The 22,414-nt window shown below is 32.6% G+C and overlaps 1 protein-coding gene across 1 annotated transcript; it reads left to right on the top strand.

Annotated features, from left to right (window-relative positions):
• Nucleotides 1–21,820: 21,820 nt before the first annotated feature.
• LOC127123899 (uncharacterized mitochondrial protein AtMg00820-like) lies at nucleotides 21,821–22,168 on the top strand. The gene has a single exon (XM_051054076.1). It carries the CDS (start codon nucleotides 21,821–21,823, stop codon nucleotides 22,166–22,168), a length of 348 nt encoding a protein of 115 aa, XP_050910033.1.
• The last annotated feature ends 246 nt before the right edge of the window (nucleotides 22,169–22,414 follow it).

The raw sequence follows: 22,414 nt of genomic DNA, 5'->3' as shown, positions 1-22,414 counted from the left end.
GATTTTTAGAAGTATTTAAATATTTATTGAATATTATTTTGGAATTATTATGAATTTAATTAAACAATTATGACTGAATGGCACAAATGGTAATTAGCGCTTCCTGCACTAAAATGCAGTCGCTTAACTTAAGTGACGTGGCAGCACCGGATTGGACCTGGCATTCACAAACACGAAACCACACTGAAACGAGACGGAAGCGGATCTAAGCTAGCAAAATCCCAGAAAACGCTTGAAGTTCATCGTCTGCGTTCGTGTTCTTCAACTGGAATTTTAGGTTTCGAACAAATTTCCATGGAAATGAGCGATCTATACACCGATAGAACCGGCACGAGCTCAGGAGCATGAATATACAATCGATTTTGTCTATCAATTAACACACAGTACGAATCGAGCGAAATAAATAATGGTACATAAACTTCAAATGCGAATTACTCAATCGATTCTCAACGAATTGCAATTCTACAAGTTGATACATAATCTACAAACAGCACTCTACAATATCCCTAACAAGATCGAAGCGATTACGAGATTGGGATCCAACCTCTTCTTGGAGCTGGCGGCAATGGAGTTCACGATTTTTCCTCAGCAATGCGAAACAGATTGAGGATATTGCTCAGGAATGCGAATGGCGATGGATCTTTAGCTCCAGCACGCTCAAATCAAGAAGATTTCGTGGACTGTTATGGAAGAAAGCTTCACAACAGTCACGAATTTGCTGCAATTTCCTCTCAATCTTGCTCAACAGAAACTCAGCTTCACCTGCCAATTGTGAATCTACAGAAAAATTCCACAAAGAATCAAAAAATCTTGATGAAAATGAGCAAAAAGTGTTTAGAGCAAAATGAGAGAGATGAGAGAATTGGCTTTGATTTTCTGTTATTGTGAAAAGTGATTGCAGAAAAAAATGTGATTAGTCTGCATTTCTGTTAGAGATTATCCTTAAATACTAAGCTCTTAATCCAGTCCTTAATTGTGATTAAGCAAAAAAAGTGATTAGCATAAAAATGCTTATGTGCACTTTGGCTCTTTAAGCCCTTTGAAGCTTAGCAGCACCTTAGCAGCAATTTTTCACTTTCAACAAGTTGTAAATACCATTTGGAAGCTGATTGCATAGGTCCCATTTCCAAATTCCTCATATTTCCCATTTTGGACCATTTTGCCCCTCCCTCTTAATTAGTTCACTTCAAAAATGAGCTTTTGCATTGAGCCTTTTCCAAGAAATCCAATTATGCACCCTTGAAGTACACATTAAATGGAGTTTGTGCATATAAAGAACTTGCAATTTGGATAAACCATGTGGTAGTTATGCCTTCCTGATTACGGGTCTTTTTTGAAATTCATCTGACCATATCTTGCAAACCACACATGGGATTTTTGAGTTCTTGGACTTCTTGGAAAGGTGAGATCAAGATCTTCAACTTTCATGGTGGACAAATTTTGATTTGAAGCTTGTATCATGACTTTATCTTGAGGGGAAAAACTTTCCATTTTGGGCAGCTGAGATTACAGGTCCACTTGCCATTTTGGGAAACTGTCTGCCTGAGCTCAATTCCTTCAACCTTGGTATTTGAAATGCCAAATGAAGTTTATATAGACATGAATGAGACATATTCAACCAATTCCAATCATCAAATCACTGATTAAATGTACAGTTGACCACAGTTGACTTTTATTGACTTTTGGTTGACTAAACAATGACTGGTGACTTCTGAGCATCCAATCTTTGGCCAAACCACTTCAAAATGATCCTTGGACCATATGAGCTTGAAAAATCAACCCTAGGGCTTTGTCTCAATGAAAATGGCATTTGCTTGCTTGATTGACTGATTCTCCTAATCAGTTTGTCCTGATTCATCAACTGAGCTTGCACTTGGGCAAATGGACAATGCAATGTTATGCAGTGGCCTATGTTATGTTATGACCTAATATGAAATGAAATGTACAAAATGGTAGGGTGCAAATTTGAGGTGCTACACCTAGCAACTGTCAAGCAAACACACACAAAAAGAAAAAGGGTGCCCGGAGAGATCTCGTACGACCTCCTGCCTACGTACCTCATCTGGTATGAGGATCAGGGCAACGTAGTTCCCCTTAACAGGGGAGAAACTTTCTCCTAACCAGAGACTGGGAAATGACTAACTAGAAGGGAGACTGACTCGAGCCTAATAGTTATCATGTATTCCACAATGGTCCTAGGTTGAGTTTTCTATCTATCTTGCACAAGCAGCAAGCTAATCCTAACCAGGCAAAGCAAAGCATGCAAGCACAATCAAAACAAAGCAAACATACACAATTAGCACACACTATATACAGACAAAGGTGGGCTCACACAAGGGTCAGGCTGCAAAAGCAAGCCAACTGTATTAGGGTGATGTTAGCTCTTAACCCTAACATTGAGAGTTAGGGTGAAGCAAATGAAATGGGAAGTGAGGGGTGTGCCTCACAGCTCTTATCCCTGGCCTGGGAGAGCTTCAGACAAAGGAAGTGTGGGTCCAGAAAGTGGGAACCCTTCTACACTTATGACTGACTCAACATGGATCTTGGGTTAATACCCACAATGCATCAACACCAGTTGTGTGAGCAAAGGGATGACTCAACTGAATAGCAGGAGATGGATTGCACATCTCTTGTGTCTGCCAATTGCCTTAACAAAGGTTTTTTCCTGCTTGGGGACAAAGATAAACAAGCACAAACATTGCCTCTTAAGGAGGACTTCAGACAGGTGCCTGGCCAAGTAACAAGCCAGGTCTTCCAGACTACATGAAGTTAGTGATGCTATACCTCAATTGGTTAAGCAACCAAGCAACAGCAAAAGCAAGTTCACAATGAACTATAGCAACTAATGTACCTGAAATCAATCTAACATAATCAGTACACAGCTCAAACAGTCAAACAGATAAGCTAATGGTCAACAGTCAACTGTACATAAACAGACAAACAAGCAAAGCAATGCACAAAGGTGCAATCCACAAGGCCTAAGTACAAGTCTCAAAGCCTACAAAACAAGCTCAAGGTTAGTCATAAACAAGCAATGGACCAACTTCAATTGAGTGCACATCATCAAGTATAAGCAATTGTGCTCTTTAACCTGAAACAAAGCTCAAACATTAAGCACTAACCACTAGGACATGGCCTAGGGTCAAAATGGGAGCAATAAACCAAAACAGAACATGAAAATTATCAAAAATCAAGTTCAATCAAATAAGAAACAAATCCAAGTGGTCTCATATCCATATCATCAACCAATTTCATTTCATAAGGCAAAGAGCACAAAGCATGCAAGTTAGAACCTCATAGAACCAAACAGAATGATCCAATCCCAACTAACTCAAAAATAATTCAATAAATCCCAAGAAAAATCATGGCTAAACAGCACTCATTACATGATCATCATACCAAAATTCAATTCAATTGGATAAGTGGAAGCATGTCAACTAAATTCCATAAGTCAAGGCAAGGAAAAACAAGCTCATACAAGGCACCAAATCATGCATCAACTTCAAGCAAGCACAAAACAGAATTGGCACATAATAAATGAATCAAACCAAAGCCATGACAAACTTCAATGTGTCTAGAATCACTCCACAAAATTTCAGGTCCATCCAATAAACATCAAGAATTTCACAAATCATCTAAGATCATGACTCACAAAAAGTCCACAATTGGTCAAAGAAAAGGAAATTCTCAAACAAATTGGAAATGCACTCAAAAAATCCACAAAAAATCACATTCAAACTTAATATCCAGAAGTATCATCATGCAAAACTTCACATCAATTGAAGCTCATATGGCATGGTAAAGAAATTCCACAAATTGGACAAGAAATGGTGTGACACACATTGTCACACCAACATTCAACAGCTCATATCTCATCAACCAGGAAAGCAAAAATCACAACCTCTATACCAAAATGTTCATTGAGATGTCTATTTTAAGCATGCAAAGTTTCAAGAATTTTGAATTAAGCATCATCATTTCACAACCAAAATAGCAAGCAAGGTGCAACCAAACACATGTATGAACAAACCCTAGGCCATTCAAAAAATCACACGTGCACAATTTTTGAAAAAATCATCATTAAATAGTAGAGATCTTGAGGATCATTATGCAAAAAATTCGAGCCAATTTGGATCATTATTTTGGGAGATATGATTTTTGGAATGAAGGAGAAAAATAAAAAAAATACATGGAAGCATGGTATGAACATGGCATAGCATAAAGAATAAAAATGCAAAAGGCCAAATGGAAGTGCCTTCGACCAGAATCGAAGGGAGGAAGCGTTTGAAATCCAGCGCGCGCTCACTCAAAGCCTAGGACACGTGGTCCAATACATGGGCGAATAACAACATAGCACATGCAATCAACGAAAATGAAGATCAAACAAGGTTTTCTGGAAAAATTCCTAGGGTTTATCACGTGTTCATCATGAAAATCCAGCTCAAGAACAAACCATCACCAAAATTAACAAAATGTATATCATTAGAACCGTCTTTCCAAGCACATCATGAATCTAAACTTATTTTCTGCTAAATCTTCCTACAACTCCTGGATTGTGCAAGATAAGTTTCACACATCAAAATGAAAATCAACATAACTTTCTTATTTCTCAACAAAATTCAATGATTCAAATTGCAGCATGACCTACACTCAAAGATCTACCAAAAGCATTCATCAATTTCAAGAATTAAGCAAGTCGAAATCTCACCTTGATTGGATGGCAGAAGTGATTTCGTGGATTTCAAGCCTTGGCACAGTGAAACAGATGCTCTCCAGCTCTCCTATGATGCTTTGGATGAAAGCTTTGATGTTAATTATGCACGATCTTGATGAAAATTCAAACTGCCATGGATGAGTTCACTTGCAACAGTCCACGATTTGGCTTGAAAATGATGATTCCTTGCTTCAATTCCACTTAATTATGCACATGGATGAAGATTAGATCAAGTATGATGCAAGGTTTGTGCAGAAAAATGGAGAAAAGTTGAGAGGAAAAATGAAGAGTTCTTGAGATCTAGATCTAGATTTCTGAATTATGAAGTGTGAATCACAAAAACAGTTAGAATTAGGTTTATATATGTGATGTTAATGAAGCTGGTAATCATGATTAGTGTTAATGCAAGTGGTTAATGAAACTGGAAGCTTTGGTGCATGTTAGCAAATCCACCCTCACACGTGCTCATACCAATGTAACAGTGCAGAGTTTAGCTTCAATTCACTTCAGAAATGTTGTTTGTAAGCCATTGCAAGTGCAAAAACATGAAAATAATGCCTATTTTTTCAAAATGCCTTTTTCCCTCCAATTTTCAAATTAAGTGCAAGTGAAAAATGCACTTTTTTTGTGATGAGTTTTAATGAAATGTGATGCATGAATTGGATAGAGGACATCAAGAGAAAATTGCTCCAAAAAGAACCACATGATTTGGCCATTTGGTGCAAAAGTTATGCCTTGTTGAAGTTCAAAATTTCTTGACAATGATTTGATCATAACTTGCCAACCACACATGAGAAATTCATATTCTTGGACTTTTTGGAAAGGTGAGAGCAAGATATACAACTTTCATGTTGGACAAAATTTCATTTGAAGCATTTTTGGACATGTAATTTTAAGGAGAAAACCTTTCTATTTTTGGCAATTTTGAATTACAAGTCACTTTCTATTTTTGGAAAGTTTCCATCTGACTTTATTTTCTTCATTCTTGTTGTTTGAAATGTCAAATGAAACTTGTTTGGACATGAATGAAGTGTCTCTAACTCTCTCCCACCTCCAAATCCATCAGTTGACCTTTGGTTGACTTTTGTTGACTGATAGATGAATTGGCTATGCACAGATGAACTTGAGCCTCAATCTCCTGATGAAATGGCCCAAACATGAAACCCTAGCTTCCATAAGCTCATTATAACCATATGAGGACCTATCATCTCAATGAAGACCTCATCTCCTTGACAAGCCCTGATTGGCACAATGCAGATGATTAGGGCTGACCAGTGGTCAAAACCCTAATCTCAAGGCATCTGATCAAGCATAATGAAACCCTTGGATGATGACAATATCATGATGATGATGATGTACCATCTCCCATAAGATAATGATCAACCTCCTTGAGGAACCAAGAAACCCTAATTGATGCACAACCCTCAGATGGCTAGTTATCAATTCATGAAACCCTCAGCTTGCATCTTAACCTCTTTATCTTCTGATCAAGACCTAGGAGGATGACTTGCTCAATGTTGCCACATGATATGCAAAGATGCCATGCCTAATGACCTAAGAAATGCAATGCAATATGCTAAGCTAGTCCCAAGAGAGGAGGGCAAATTTTGAGGTGTTACAATATCCAAGGGACTTTGGGTTTCTATATGACATTCTTGTCTATTGGATTGCAGCTCATTGGTCAGATCTTTTCAACTCTCAACTTTTAAATTTTTGCTTAGGATTAGTCTCTTCATCTCCTCCCCACTTATTTAATTTCAAAATCTCTCCCTCCTTTCAAAAATATTCTTTGCTTGTGTTTGTAGATTTTTAAAACTTTGACCACCTTTGCAAACTAGAAACTTTGGCCTTAAGCCATTGCATTTTCAAACTTCTTTTCTTAATCAAACTTGTAAATAAACTCAACTATACTTGACTTAAAAGTTTCAAAAGCCAAAAAGAACTAACTCATTCAAACCATTTTTAGGTCTTTGTGTCTTTCAAACTTAATTTTTTGTTAAAAAGCAATACACCCACTTTGAAATTGATACCACGAACTGCGAGGTTTTGATCCCTCATTTTTATGTTGGTACGTAGGCACAAGTCTGATGGTCTTGTCAAACACAAAAGTATAATTAATGAATTCTTTTCTCATCCCCCCATTCTATTTTATTGCAAACATCATTTGTACAAAAACACATATGCATACAAGAAAGGGCTCCCTAGGAGTACCTAGGACACTTTGGGTGCTAACACCTTCCCTCTGTGTAACCAACCCCCTTACCTGTAATCTCTGGCATTTTATTAGTTTTGATTTAAAAACTTCTTATTCTTGGGTTTTGTTCGTACTTTTTCCCTTTTCCCTTGGAAACAATAAAAGCGCGGAAAAGTTAATTCAAAAGTCAAATCTTTATGTTAAATTATGAGAACAATAAATAATTGAAATTACTGTAAAAGTTATACTTATGAGCACCACAAATGTAGTATGAGTATGTTTAGCCAATCATTTATATTCAATAATTCTATAAGACAACTCTTATGAAGTTAAAATATTATTTTGGTTCATGTTTTAATATAAAATTGCAGATGTCTAGAATCTCATATATCATTCTTGATAGTCTTTGAGTGTTATCTAGTTGAGGTGGTGTGGTCTTAATATTGTGTCGTAGGACATAACAACTATCTTTCATGCTTGCACCACCATAACAACCTTCTCAATTACTTTCTCGTGTAAAACAACTGAAATATAATACAAAAATTAAAATACAGAAACCATAACGATAACATAAAACACAATTTTGTTACGTTATACTTATAACTCAATCACATTTCCGGTACACCTCTCCCTCACTTCTGTGGACAACTTCTCTTGATCTTCCTTATCCAACCTCTTTCGCTCCTTCTGGATCCTCTCATGCACCTCCTATATCATCCTCTACCTCTCCTTCTGCAACATCTTATCCCACTCCTCTGAATTAACCATCTCACGTTCCTCATGAGTCCACTTCTCTATTGCCTTATGAGTCCACTTCTCCTGCTCATGTTCTAATACCTCCCCCAACTTTTCAGCAGTTATCTCTTCAATTTATCTTTTACAGTTTACTTTGTTTATTGATTATGATGGTCCAAAATGTAACTTCAAGTCGACGTCTCTTCCAAGAGCATAGACATGTCCAACATGCTCCTTGATTTCAATCGCTTATACCAAGATGTCATGATGATCTCATGGAATGAAGATACCAATTTTGGATTGTTCAACTAGTATATCCTATAACTCATTTAAAAGTTCATATTTATCAAACTGAATTAACTAAAATAAGTAATGTTGAAAAAAGTATCTACTTACAATCTTTTCAGCCACTTTGTAAGTGGCCTCTGGTGTGAATGAGTCATCTGGTCTTTAATGTGCCCTCTTCCATTTCTCATGACGTGATGGTGGAGATGGACTGCGATCAAGGCTTCTAGAAGGATCTCTCTGCTCTAGTTTCACTACTATAAATAATACATTTTATGATAATGATTTCACCTCACATAACAAAAACCCGAGGTATAATACCTATATGCGCCATATTTTATTTTTATTTCTAAAAATAACAATATATTTCGTCGGTTTTATAATAAGCTGATGGGTAAACTAGTTTAGGGTACATGCTTCGAATGCCAACAACAATAATTTTTTTTTTATTTATTTAAAAGTGGCGCTTTTCTTTTTACTTTAGTTTTTTATTTAATTACTAAATAACATATTCCACCGGTTTTCTTAATAACCGAGGGGTATGTTACACAAATTTAACTATAAAAGGATTCGTTCACTAAATTTTCCCTAAATCTAACTCATATATACAGTCTATCCATACTTGTAAACATCTTTCTTTGGGATTGATATCCAGACAGAAAAATTATTTGCTTATATGTTGTTGTTCTTCTAACACCCACGTTTAACAAATCATTTTTCTGTTATTGCTATACATCTCATATAACGTTATTGTTTTTGTTATTGTTGTTTTTGTTGTTTTTGTTGTTGTTTTAGTTGTTATTGTTGTTGTTGTTCTACCTTTTGCCAATGTTTAATTTGTAAAAAGGAACATTGTTATATTCTGGATATATTTCATATTTTATTAATATACAAAGTTACTTATATTACCTCGATTTATTTAGTAACCGAGGGGATACGTCCCTATTTTAGATTATTTTTTATTTAAAAAGAAATAATATTAGACCTCGGTTTATTACAAAATCGAGGGGAAAAATAATTTAGTTTTGTCTCCATATATCTTTGTCGTCCATTTATAAAGTAACATCACTCAAGATATTGTCAACACATCAATCCACAAGAAAGTCTCTACATCCAATCAGAATGCGAACATCACTCATGTATATATAGGGTGTTACGTTGTGAAACCCAAACATTGTTGTGAAACTCAAACGTTGTTGTGAAGCTCTCTATTTTTAATCAGAGGGTCATGAGATTTTCTCGTTTCTATTAGTTTCTCTTATGTTAAATATTCAAGTATTATTTTATACAATTTAGATATGTGTTGTATTTAAAAACACATTATAGTCTTTATAAAAGATAATATAGTACTTAAAAATGTACTATATTTAAAATAATATAATTTTAATTACATTTATAATAAATATTACAGGGTTTTTTATTTTATTTTTTTATTAAAAAAAATTGTTTAGAAACGGGTAGCCCGAAGCTCATCTAGGGGCGGACTCGATTCGTAATTTTTGAGTCCATATTACAAAGGGAATTTTTTGGCACAACCCTAAAAAGCCTGAGGCCCACTAGTCTCTACATGTAACTGCAAATTTAATTTAGTTATCTAATTTTTTTTAATTTTATATCAAAAATAAATGCATATAATATCTAACATTTATTCTTCCACAAAGTTCAAATAGAGTGGGATAAAGGTATCCGCCACCAAGGATAGAGCTACTTGTAGAAGTAAGTGGACATGTGCCCCTACTAACAATTGCATTCATATATACACTATTAATGTAAAGCAAATGCAAACTATATATATATATATATATATATATATATATATATATATATATATATATATATATATATATATATATATATATATATAATATATATATATATATATAATATATATATATATATATATATATATATATATATATATATATATATATATATATATATATAAACAATAAATTATTATTATTATTTTTTTATATGAATTAATTTTTTCATATTATTTAGTGAAGAATAATTTTGAAAGAAAGTTATAATTTTTCTTTTTTATACAATATTAATTATATTTTTTAATTTATATAAAAAAAGTTTAAATGACTTATATTAAAAACAAAGAGAATATAGTTTATAACTAAAATATAAGAAATTGTTCGTATTGTTAAGAGTATAATTGGTTGGTATGGTACAAAATATTGTTCATACATATTTAAATATATCTTATCATATTGATATTTATCAAATTATTTAATTAATAATATAATAAAATGGTATAATATTTAAATATAATTGAAGGTATATGTAAAATAATTATAAAAAGTGCATATTAATAAAACTTATTTTTAATATTATATATATATATATATATATATATATATATATATATATATATATATATATATATATATATATATATATATATATATATATATATATATATATATATATATATATATATATATATATATTGCCCTCACACCAAAATATTTCTGGCTTCATCCCTGTCCGTCAGCCTAGTTTATATTGACGAAAATGATTCGAACAATGATGAAGATGATTTGAATTCAAAAAATTTCAAACATTTAAAATGAGTAACTTTGTATACTGTTGACTCATATATATAAAGTGACGCCTTTAAAAAAACGCAATTGTTGTGGATCGAACTCACTACGAGTTCAACGTTTTTTCCTCGGTTATTCCAAAACCGAGGGATGAAATAGAAACTTTTCATGTCGCCATTCGTTATCTCGTATGGGTAACCGGAGTATAATTCACTTTGTGTCTGAGGTAAGATGCACTTCTTGTTGTAGTGTTCCATTTGTTTTATTTTTTCATTAATTATTTTCCATTCAATTTCATCATATCCTCCACGAGACAATCTATGTGGATAGATATTTCTAGCTCTATTCTCCTTTTCTTTTTTTCCTCTTAGCCAAGATATCAGGAGTAATGTGAATTTTTTCAAAATTCTCTCAAACTTTCTTATCAATAAATGAATATTTTACATACGGAGGCTATGATTCATCACTTGGATATTTAATATAATCATGTGTGAGTTGTGCTTTAAAGAATAAACACTTCCTATGCTTACAAATAGAGTTGATATTAGTATTAAACCAAAAAAACTGGTCATCTATACTTGTAAAACAAATCATAAAATTCACAATAAACATTGAAATATCAGTCCATATGATATATTTTAAATCACTGTCAATGTCGTACCAATTATCTATTAAAATACTCATTTTGCTCCTACCTTGTAATGATATGTGACTCCTAAAATCACCAGCATGTTCACCATAAGTCTTACCGGTTCTTACATCAAAACTAATTGGAAAAGGAACATCGCTTTCGGTGATTTTTTTCACCTTGGTCAACGTTGTGGTACATACAGTTTTTCTTTTACTTTTTCTATTAACATAGGTTGTAGCAGAGGTTGTATGAGATGTGTTTGTTGAATCGCTCATGTCTGTGTAAATTAAAAAAAATAGCAACATATAATAGAGACGCCAACATGAACTTCAAAACCACATCACACAACACTTCATCCAAAATGATTCACACCATAGAAACATACTAACTAGAAATATGCAATAGAGAGAGACCATAAAAACATACTAACTAGAAACTACACAACACTTCATAGAAAATTATTTACAAATTTAAGTTATAAGAAGATACATTATTGAATATCCATAAGTTCTAACACATATGTAATAACACAACACATGATTTATTTCTAACACAAATTTAAACACGGGTAATAAGACAATAATAAGACACAATATCACTATTTCTAACACATTTATAACATAATTTGGATCCTCTCCTTTTTTTTTTGTTCAACCATCTCTCCTTTTTTGATCTAATGATTCATCTATCCACACATAAAAACAATGGTTCATAAGAGACAAATAAACAAAACAAATAAATGGTCAGGATTATAGAAGGATGGACGCATGAGAGAAAGGGAAGGAGATGATCCATATCCTTTATAACACAAGTTACCGTGACTATTTCATAAACAAGTTACAAACACATTGCATGAACATGATTAAATATTAAAATAACAAGTTATTATCATTTCAAGAATATTTCTAAAACTAAAACATTTTAAATTAGTACGTAACACCATAGTGTGTAACAATATTTCTATGAACATTTCTAAAACTAAAATCATTTCGGTTAGTACGTAACACCATAGTGTGTAACAATATTTTTAACAATGTTTCTATGAACGTTTATAAAACTAACATCATTTCTATGAACATCTCAGTAGTGACTTACGTACCTCAAACGTGATAATGAAGCTTCAACGAGTAAGGTTGGAAGAGTTGATGTCGGAAGAGTTGATGTTGAAAAGAGTTGATGTTGAAAAGAGATCATTTAATAATTAAAAATAATAATAATAAATATATTTGAATATATTAATTTAAAAATATTGATGCAAAATATATTAACTCTCACTTGGCCATGGAACCGAGGGATAATGCAAATTAAAAAAAAAATAGTAGAAAAAAAAGGCATTTGAAAATATTAAAGAGAAAAATAAATAAAAAAGGAAAAGGGAAATGCACCAAGTGAGAAATTAAAAAGAAAACCTAAAATGAAGTTTCTGGGATTCGAAGCGAGCTCCCTGGTGTTAGACGGTAGGCCTAGATCTATAGGGGGTGAATAGATCCCAAATTAAAATTTTATTCAAAACTTTAATTTAGAAAAATTTATGGCGCGGAAGTAAGTTTAAAATATTTCCCAGATCCAAAATCGTCTAACCGAACTTTCTATTGAAAAGCTCGGACATGCGTATGAGTATCAATGGTATGATAATAATTTACAAGTTTATTTATCAACACCTTAAGCACTAAATTGAATACTCTACTATAATAACGATCTATCTCCAATGGCAATAACACACGAAAGACTAGTTAACATAATTTATCAAACATTTTGCATGCAATCAACAAAGTTTGGATATTAGTATAGTATTTGTAGTTCTTAAAAACCAATCACTACCAAATGATATGTGATTACTACAACAATAAAATTTAACAAAGAATTCAAAAGTTATTATCCAAACAATATTGATCAAGAGATCAAAGTAATCAATAATTTGTGAACCGAAAAAATAAACGAGAGAGAGAGGGGGAGAGTACATAAGAATTTGTTTAGGCAGTTCCCCAATCGACCTCATTATGGGTACGTCTGCCCTGAATTCGAATTCGAATTGAGATATTAATATAATAAATCTTACTTTGCAAATGTATCAATACAAGAGATGAGAAATTAAATTCCACAAACCCTAAGTTTGTTCTTAACTCTAGCACCTCTAAAACCCTTGATCAATATTGATCATGTAACCAACAATGTCGCTTCAATTCACCTGTTGTTGCTACTTTCTTGCACGACCTCCTTGTCCCAAGGATTTCACCCGACTGAATTAATCTCAAGCGCACTTGTTGAACCCAAGATTTGTCAACACGATCCACCATTTCACGCTACTTCTTTGTCGACATACCTAGTCTCAAGGATTTCACTCGATCGGATCTGAATTGTACAATCTTGTCCAAAACTTTCAAACCCTAAAGATCGTGAAGGAAAACCCCACATCGGTTTTCTTATTTGAATCCCCAAAGATCGCAATCCAATATTCTCGATACAACAAACCTAATTGGACGTTATCAGTCCTAATCTATATCAAACTCAATCAAAAAATGATTATGTGTAGTTTGATTGTGTGTATGTATAGATTGAATTGAAAATGAGGAGATGCTTTGAAATTCTGGATTCATGTAGGTTTTACTCACTCTAGAAACCTTACTAGAGAATGATGCATGTATAAAGTATATATATGCATGGGTAAATGGAAAACATAAGGAACACAAGAAACTTTGAGAAAAATATGAAAATATGCAAAAATCACTCGTATAGGTCGACCTGTTGAAGTCATGTGCCGACCTGTCAAGGTTATGCGTCTCTTATGTGTTGACCTATGGAGTCAGCACATAAAACAGAAGCTACAGGCTTTAATACTACAACACATGTGTCGACCTGAAAAGCGTATGTGCCGACCTGTAAAGGTCATGTGCTAACCTATGCAGTTAGCACATAAAATAAGCTTTAAAAATGCAGGACATGTGTCGACCTATGCAGTTAGCACATAGGTTGTTTTGCCCATAAAAACCAATTTTTGATGTATGAAATCCTTTCTAAATCATTTTTAATGCATGAAATTTTTTTAAATTGTTTTCAAATACTTTTATACTTTCTAATATTAAGATGCACATAAATAATAGGAGGATATTGTCCAATATACATAAACGCTAAAGTATCTTAGTTTTGACATCATACAAAACACTCATAACGGAACTTAACGAAAGATGCACTTACACCTGATAATTATATCACATCGATTTTATGCAAAATCGAGGATATATATTGTATTTTAAAAAATAAAAAATAAATATGACGCTCTCATGACATATACCTCAGTTTTTTTTTGATCAGTTTTATCATAAAAATATAATTTATATTAGTGATCGTAGCAATTGAATTCAACCAATATATTGATCTCGTAATCCTTATAAAAATACATATAATGAAGTCCATCCAAATCTTCTTAATATAAGAATAGACACAAAATCAGTAATAACACAATGCCCAAATTTTAAAATAGTAGCTATGAATAGTAAATATAAATAGTTAACAAATCTTCTCCATCTCTCTAGAGAGAGGGAGAGAGAGATATCGTCAAATAGTTAACAAAATGGATAAAAATAATCATAATAGTGATGATTGTAATTCAGATCAAGTGACAACTGCTCTTGATTTATCCAAATACAATTACTCCAATTTACAGTTCAGAAGAAGAGGCACAATTGATGATGGTGCAACAGCAACAACCCAGGAAATTGGTACAATATGTTGAAGGAAGTTCATTGTTAGTTTCTGCTTTTGGTGGTGGTTGTGGTGCAGCATGAAAAACTACCAAGAAGTGTCACATCGTTTTTTATATAAGATACACAAACTCTATTAAATGTCACTAATTGTGTGAGAGTGAGTTAAATAGTTTCGGCCATGTCGTGTTGAAAGTGTTGAAAGGGTCAAGAATCCATCTTAATTGGCTTTTGAATTGACATATCTTGAGAGTAAGCCACAGTGTGTAATGTTTGAAGCACTTTCGTCCACTAATAACTATCGTGAAAGACTCGTTCAACTTCATTCTTACAATTAACTCGAATGTGATGGCATAGCTACTTGTGCTTATCTCACGACACAGTTGCAACTAATCAAATCACATCATCTCCTTCAAAAACATAATTTGACTTTATTTAGAGAGGGTTACGGTTAAAGTAACTAGTTGGTTACTACTTTATAAGTAACTATTTTCTTTTATGTTTTTGTGTCTTATCATGACAAATATATATATATATATATATATATATATATATATATATATATATATATATATATATATATATATATATATATTTCTAATAAATGAGATTGATTGATCATCAATTTTCTATGGTCATTTGACAGAGATAATGAAAAGCTTATTGTGATGAAAGGAGAATTGGAGTTTGATTAAAAATGGTTTTAGGTTGGCCTGTGAAAACTTTGCATATGACTAATTGAAACTCGTGGTTTTAGGAAGAACATTTTATTTTATAATACAACATAACCTAATATATGTTAGATATAATTCAGATTCATTTTTGTTTGAGTTTAATTTAGCTTGCATTTGAATTTGTTTTAGATTCTGATTAGTATATAAACCAAGTATGGTTTTAGTTTGTAGTGTGAATCTGATCCATAACTGAATTCTTCAATGTTGTTAGAAGTTAGTTATAACTTTTCTCTATTTTTCTCTTCCATCATCTTCTTTATCTTCAACTTTGTGCACCAATAATTAGTATCTAGAACTCCAATTTAGATTCAGGAATGGGAAACACAAATGTACGTAAGGTGTGTGTGATTGATTTCGTTTCTAAAATTCATAGTAAATTGAAGTTCAAAGTTGAAACAGAATCACATTTCTGGATTCTGAGGGATTGAGAAACACGAGTGTTGGTGAGTTTTTTAGTGAACTTGCACAAGAACGAAGATGAGTGGTGGAAACGGTAGCTTGAACACAAAGCTTTTAGTCTTTGATGTAAAGAATTAGAACCGGTGGATAATTCAGATACGCATTGTTTAACGCTCAAGATGTTTTTGATCTCTCCAATGATGTTCACACAACAGTTATTGCATATGTAACTGAATTACAAAGAAACATGCATAGAAGTAGCTAGTTGGTTACTACTTTATAAGTAACTATTTTCTTTTATGTCGCAAGCTAATTATAAGTTGTACAGTTTTGTGTCTTATCATGACAAATACATATATATATATATATATATATATATATATATATATATATATATATATATATATATATATATATATATATATATATATATATATATATATATAAAATTCTAATAAATGAGATTGATTGGTCATTTTATCTGATAAATGATATCTAGAATCTAGTTTAGGTCTTTTGTTTATTACAAGACACAATTTTGTTTGATTGATTGGTTCCAAATGGTTGGAGTTAGTTAGTATCCATTAAAAACTTATAAAGATTTCTTTTTTCTCTCTCTCCGTGCTATCAATTATTTTCCTTGAAATATATACATATATTTGAATTTCACCACATCATCAATTTTAAAATTTGATGGTTTCTATGGTCATTTGACAGAGATAATGAAAAGTGATCAAAGGGATATTGGAGTTTGATTAAAAATGGTTTTAAGTTGGCCCCTGAAAACTCTGCAGATGACTAATTGAAACTTGTTCCTAAGAGTAAACTCATGGATTTGAAGAGAAAGAACTATCTATTTCAATTAATTAATTGTTTAATCCTATAGATTATCTTGGTGCAAAACACAACAATATTTTTTTACGACTTCAACGGTAAGAAGTATCAAGGCATACTAAGGTGAAACGTCCATAACTGCAGACCCGTTGTAGAGAATATGAGATCCTTAGTATGATTAAAGGTGAATTCTTTACAAATTACTTTGGAAGAACTATTACAAACTCTTGCAACTTTCAAAAGGATGACTTCTAACGGGAAGAAGAAGGCTTAAATATTGGTTGTTGAGAAAATTTTGAGGTCTATGATTAGAAAACTTGACTATGTTGTGTACTTCACCGAAATAATCATTGATAAATTACATAGCAGTCTTTTTATGAAAAATAAAGAACGAAGGCACACAAGGGAAATATTGAGAAATAAACCATAAAGATGTTTATGATGAGAACATGGAGCGCCAATGCTTAAATGAAGTTATCCAAAGTCTGGGAGGTCATATGAGAAGGGTGAATGCTAGGAGAGTCAATGAGGTCTTAATACAATTCATGACCAAACCAATGGAAACAAAGTGGTCAATTAAGAGAAAATGGATCAAAACTTTATTGATTTGATCCAAACTCGTGAAGATGGCATGACAAGGGTACTTGTTGTCTCACTTTAATCTTTTAATTAATCATTTTATAATAAAATACGTAAGTGTCAAACTTGTCCAAATTTGGTCCAAAACATTATTTATTGTTTGTGTTTTAAGCCATTTTAAAGCTTCCAATGCTTTAAAATTTCAAGTATTCACTTTTGCATTCAAATAATAAGCTAAAGAAAAGAAAAGTTAAAGCAATAAATGAGGAAGAGATATGTATTTGGGGTGCATTAGTAAATGAGGAAGAGAAAAGTTAAAGCAATAAAGGTGAATTATTATTTTTTGTCAAAAAAATGAATATTCACTCTCTCCACCACCTTTTAATGTATAACCTTTCCGGCTCAATCAATTATTAATAAAATAATGGGCTAAATTTATAGAATTTCATGAATTACGATTGTTCAATCAACAAACTACCTTATACATATAAATAGAGAGTTAATCATGATTAAAGAGCTACCTTATACCTTATATATATATAAATAAAGAGCTTTCTTATACCTTATAAAAAAAGTTTATACAGTCTGACAGACCGATATATACACATACATATACATGTCTGTGTAAAAGGTCAGCTCTTATATACACATCATTTCTATTCATGTTTCATAAAACTTTTGATGTGGAACTATTGTTTAAGACTTTATATTCCCTCTCAAATATGTAATATGAACACAACAAATAACCCAAACATATTCTCGACGTGGGAGTTCAAAATGTTATGAAATTTATACAAATGTAGTAGTGTTAAAGGACCATAAAAAAAGAATAAAACAAGAATGAAACCTAAATTGGAAAAAATGCTTCATGGAGAGACGTATTATACCTCTTTGTCTCAAATATTATTGGCCAAATATTTACATATACAAAAAATCTCTTTTACCTAAGGGTTTTACCTCAGTTTCATATGCGAGGTAACGAAGGGCGTCTTGAAAACTTGTCATTTCCCCCCTCTGTTATAGATCCATCAAGGGGAAATTATATTGTTAATGGGTACCATCCCGAGCAACAACATTTTTGTATTTTCAAAACTAGAAAGCGCGCGTCATTATACCTCTTGATTTCTGTTAATGTCTGAGGTGGAAAGTGTGTATTTACTTTAGTTTGAATAAATAATTGAGGGGAAAACATTTTTTTTGTCAATTATAATTTTTTAAAATTTTTAATTTGACTTGTATTTTCTTAGACATAACCGATATATATATTTTGTGACAGAATCAAAACATTTTATTTTATAATACAACATAATCTAATATATGTTAGATATAATTCAGATTCATTTTCGTTTGAGTTTAATTTAGCTTGCATTTGAATTTGTTTTAGATTCTGATTAGTATATAAACCAAGTATGGTTTTAGTTTGTAGTGTGAATCTGATCCATAACTGAATTCTTCAATGTTGTTAGAAGTTAGTTACAACTTTTCTCTATTTTTCTCTTCCATCATTTTCTTTATCTTCAACTTTGTGCACCAATAATTAGTATCTAGAACTCCAATTTAGATTCAGGAATGGGAAACACAAATGTACGTAAGGTGTGTGTGATTGATTTCGTTTCTAAAATTCATAGTAAATTGAAGTTCAAAATTGAAACAGAATCACGTTTCTTGATTCTGAGGGATTGAGAAACACGAGTGTTGGTGAGTTTTTTAGTGAACTTGCACAAGAACGAAGATGAATGGTGGAAACGGTAGCTTGAACACAAAGCTTCTAGTCTTTGATGTAAAGAATTAGAACCGGTGGATGATCTAGATACGCATTGTTTAACGCTCAAGATGTTCTTGATCTCTCCAATGATGTTCACACAACGGTTATTGCATATGTAACTGAATTACAAAGGAACATGCATAGAAGTAGCTAGTTGGTTACTACTTTATAAGTAACTATTTTCTTTTATGTCGCAAGCTAACTATAAGTTGTACCGTTTTGTGTCTTATCATGACAAATATATATATATATATATATATATATATATATATATATATATATATATATATATATATATATATATATATATATATATATATATATATATATATATATATATATATATATATATATATATATATATATATATATATATATTTCTAATAAATGAGATTGATTGATCATTTTATCTGATAAATGATATCTAGAATCTAGTTTAGGTCCTTTGTTTATCACAAGATACAATTTTGTTTGATTGATTGGTTCCAAATGGTTGGAGTTAGTTAGTATCCATTAAAAACTCATAAAGATGAATGGTGGAAATGGTAGCTTGAACACAAAGTTTCTAGTATTTTATGTAAAGAATTAGAATCAATGGATGATTCAGATGCGCGTTGTTTGGCGCTCAAGATGTTCTTGATCTCTTCAATGATGTTCATACAACGGTTATAACATATGTAACTGAAAAGGCACTAAGATCACTTACTCCTCATTTTTATTACATTGTTGTAGAAATTGAACATTCTAAGGACCTTATAACCATGAGACTTAAAGAGATTCAGAGTAGTCTAGAGACACAAGAGTTGTGTCTAACTGAGAAAAACTCTGAAAGAGAGGTAGAGCAGGCTCTAAGAGCATCTTCTGGTAAGAAAAACCAGAAGTAGTCTTGGTTAGAGGCCAATAAGAGACATGGTGGTGGTTATCAGAAGTCAAAAGTATCCAACTCTAATAAGAATAAATATCATAAGGGAAAGGAGAAGTTTGACAAGAAGAAGGTTCAATGATATTGTTGTAAGAAGTTTGGACACTTTTCCGCTGACTGTTGGTCAAACAAGGAGAGAAAATCAGAAGAAGAAAATATATCCAGAAGAGAGTCTGATAATGAACTTGTGATATTGATGGCTTTTGAATCTGATGATGGTTATTTGTTAGACTGGTGGCATACGGACACTAGCTGCTCAAATCACTTAACTGGAAACAAACAATGGTTGATTAATTTTGACTTTAGAAAGAGGATAAAAATCAGATGTGCTAATGATAAGTATCTGAATCCTGAAGGAATGGGAAGTGTCAAGGTCAGAGTGAAAAATGGAAAATTTGTATGATTCTGATCAAAAGTTGATTATGCAGTATAAACAGGGAAGCAATAGAACATTCAAGGTGAATGTGGAAACAACTAACACTAAATGCCTTAGTGTTGAAGGCGTTGAAGGTGATAGCGGGTTGTGGCACAAGAGATTGGGGCATATGAACTTTAGTAGCTTAGGGAATTTGAGTTCAAAGAAGCTGGTACATGGAATTCCTAAGATTGTGAAGCCTAAGAAGTCATGTGAGATATGCATGAAAGGAAAGCAACCTAGAATGCCATTTGCATCAGAAGTAGCTCCAAGAGAAAACCATGCTTTAGGAGTAGTGCATTCTTATGTATGTTGATCATTTAAAGTACCTTGACTTGGAGGAAATAAGTACTTTGTTTCATTTATGAATGTGTTTACAAGAACGAAATGGGTAACATTCATCAAGTTTAAGCATGAAGTGTTTACTGAGTTTCAGAAGTTCAAGGTGAAGGCTGAAAAACAAAGTGGTCAGAAGCTGAAAATTCTCAGAACTGATGGTGGAGGTGAGTAAAACTCTACATAGTTCAAGAGATATTGTGAGGAGAATGGAATTGAGCATGAGGTTACTTCTCCATACACTCCTCAATAAAATGGTCTTGTTGAAAGAAGAAAAAGAACTTTGCTTGATATAACAAGGAGCATGCTGAAGGAGAAGAAGCTCCCTCACACCTTGTGGGGAGAAGTTGTTGCTACTGCAGCATATGTGCTCAACAGATGTCCAACTAACAAGCTGAAGGAAATTTTTCCTCTTGAGAAGTGGACTGGAGATAAGAAAAATGTTAGCCATCTGAAGGTGTTTGGTTCTGTTTGTTATAAACATGTTCCAAATGCTAAGAGAAGGAAGTTGGATGACAGAATCAAAGTTATGTTGCTTGTAGGATACCACAGTGCAAGTGCTTATAAGCTCTATTGTCCTGGAACTAACAAAGTTGAATTTAACAAAGATGTCATTGTGAAGGAATCAGAATCGTGGGATTGGAACAAGTCCCAATCCAACTCTGGTGCAGTAATATTACCCGAGTTAACTTCTGGAGATATTTCAGACTCTGAAAGAGAATCTGCCTTTGAAGGAGATTTTGCGTCTGAAGATGAGTCAGAGTTTGAAGGTAATTCTGATGCTGAAGGTGAGTCTGACTCTGAAGTTGAATGTGATGATGATCCAATTTCTGATGATGATCCAGTTTCTGATGATGATCCAGACTTTGGTGGTAATCATGCCTTTGAAGGTAGTCCGACATCTGATACTATTCCAGCATCTGAAGAAGATTATGAACAAGTTCATAGACCATAAAGAATCAAACAAATACCAAGAAGATTTACAGAGTTTGATATGTTGCATGATACTAAAATAGACTCTAAAATGGTAGTCATTCAGTGTGTCATGTTGGTAGAATCTGAACTAGTAAGTATTGAAGAAGCTCTTAAGAAGAAAGTGTGGATGGAGGACATGAAAGAAGAACTCGAGGCTATAGAAAGAAACAAGACTTCGGAGTTGACTGAGCTTCCAAATAACAAGAAATCCATTAGTTTGAGACGGGTTTACAAGTTGAAACTGAAGGCAGATGGATCAGTTGACAAACACAAAACAAGGTTAGTAGTTAGAGGATTTCTACACAACTCTGGATTAGATTACTTAAAGGTGTTTGCTCATGTAGCTAGACATGAAACAATCAGATTGGTGATTGATGTAGCTGCTAATAGAAATTAGTCTCTGATGCATTTAGATGTGAAATTTGTGTTTCTAAATGTTCCTTTACAAAGGGAAGTTTATGTATCACAACCTCTTAGATTTGTGAAAAAGAATCAGGAAGGGATGGTGTATAAGTTGCATAAAGTCTTGTATGGACTGAAACAAGCTCCTAGAGCTTGGAATCTGAAAATTGGTTCATTTTTCAAGCTTCAAGGATTCAGAAAATGTGAGATGGAATATGGTTATGTTCAACATACATTTGAT

Source organism: Lathyrus oleraceus, chromosome 2, assembly GCF_024323335.1.
Source record: "Lathyrus oleraceus cultivar Zhongwan6 chromosome 2, CAAS_Psat_ZW6_1.0, whole genome shotgun sequence".
Classification (NCBI taxonomy): Eukaryota; Viridiplantae; Streptophyta; class Magnoliopsida; order Fabales; family Fabaceae; genus Lathyrus; species Lathyrus oleraceus.
Note: the sequence above shows the minus strand (reverse complement) of the source record. Positions and strands in the feature narration are given on the sequence as shown.

What these genes read in the sequence shown, in the direction of transcription:
- LOC127123899 (XM_051054076.1), top strand. Translation starts at nt 21,821, where the DNA reads ATGGTAGTCATTCAGTGTGTCATGTTGGTAGAATCTGAACTAGTAAGT.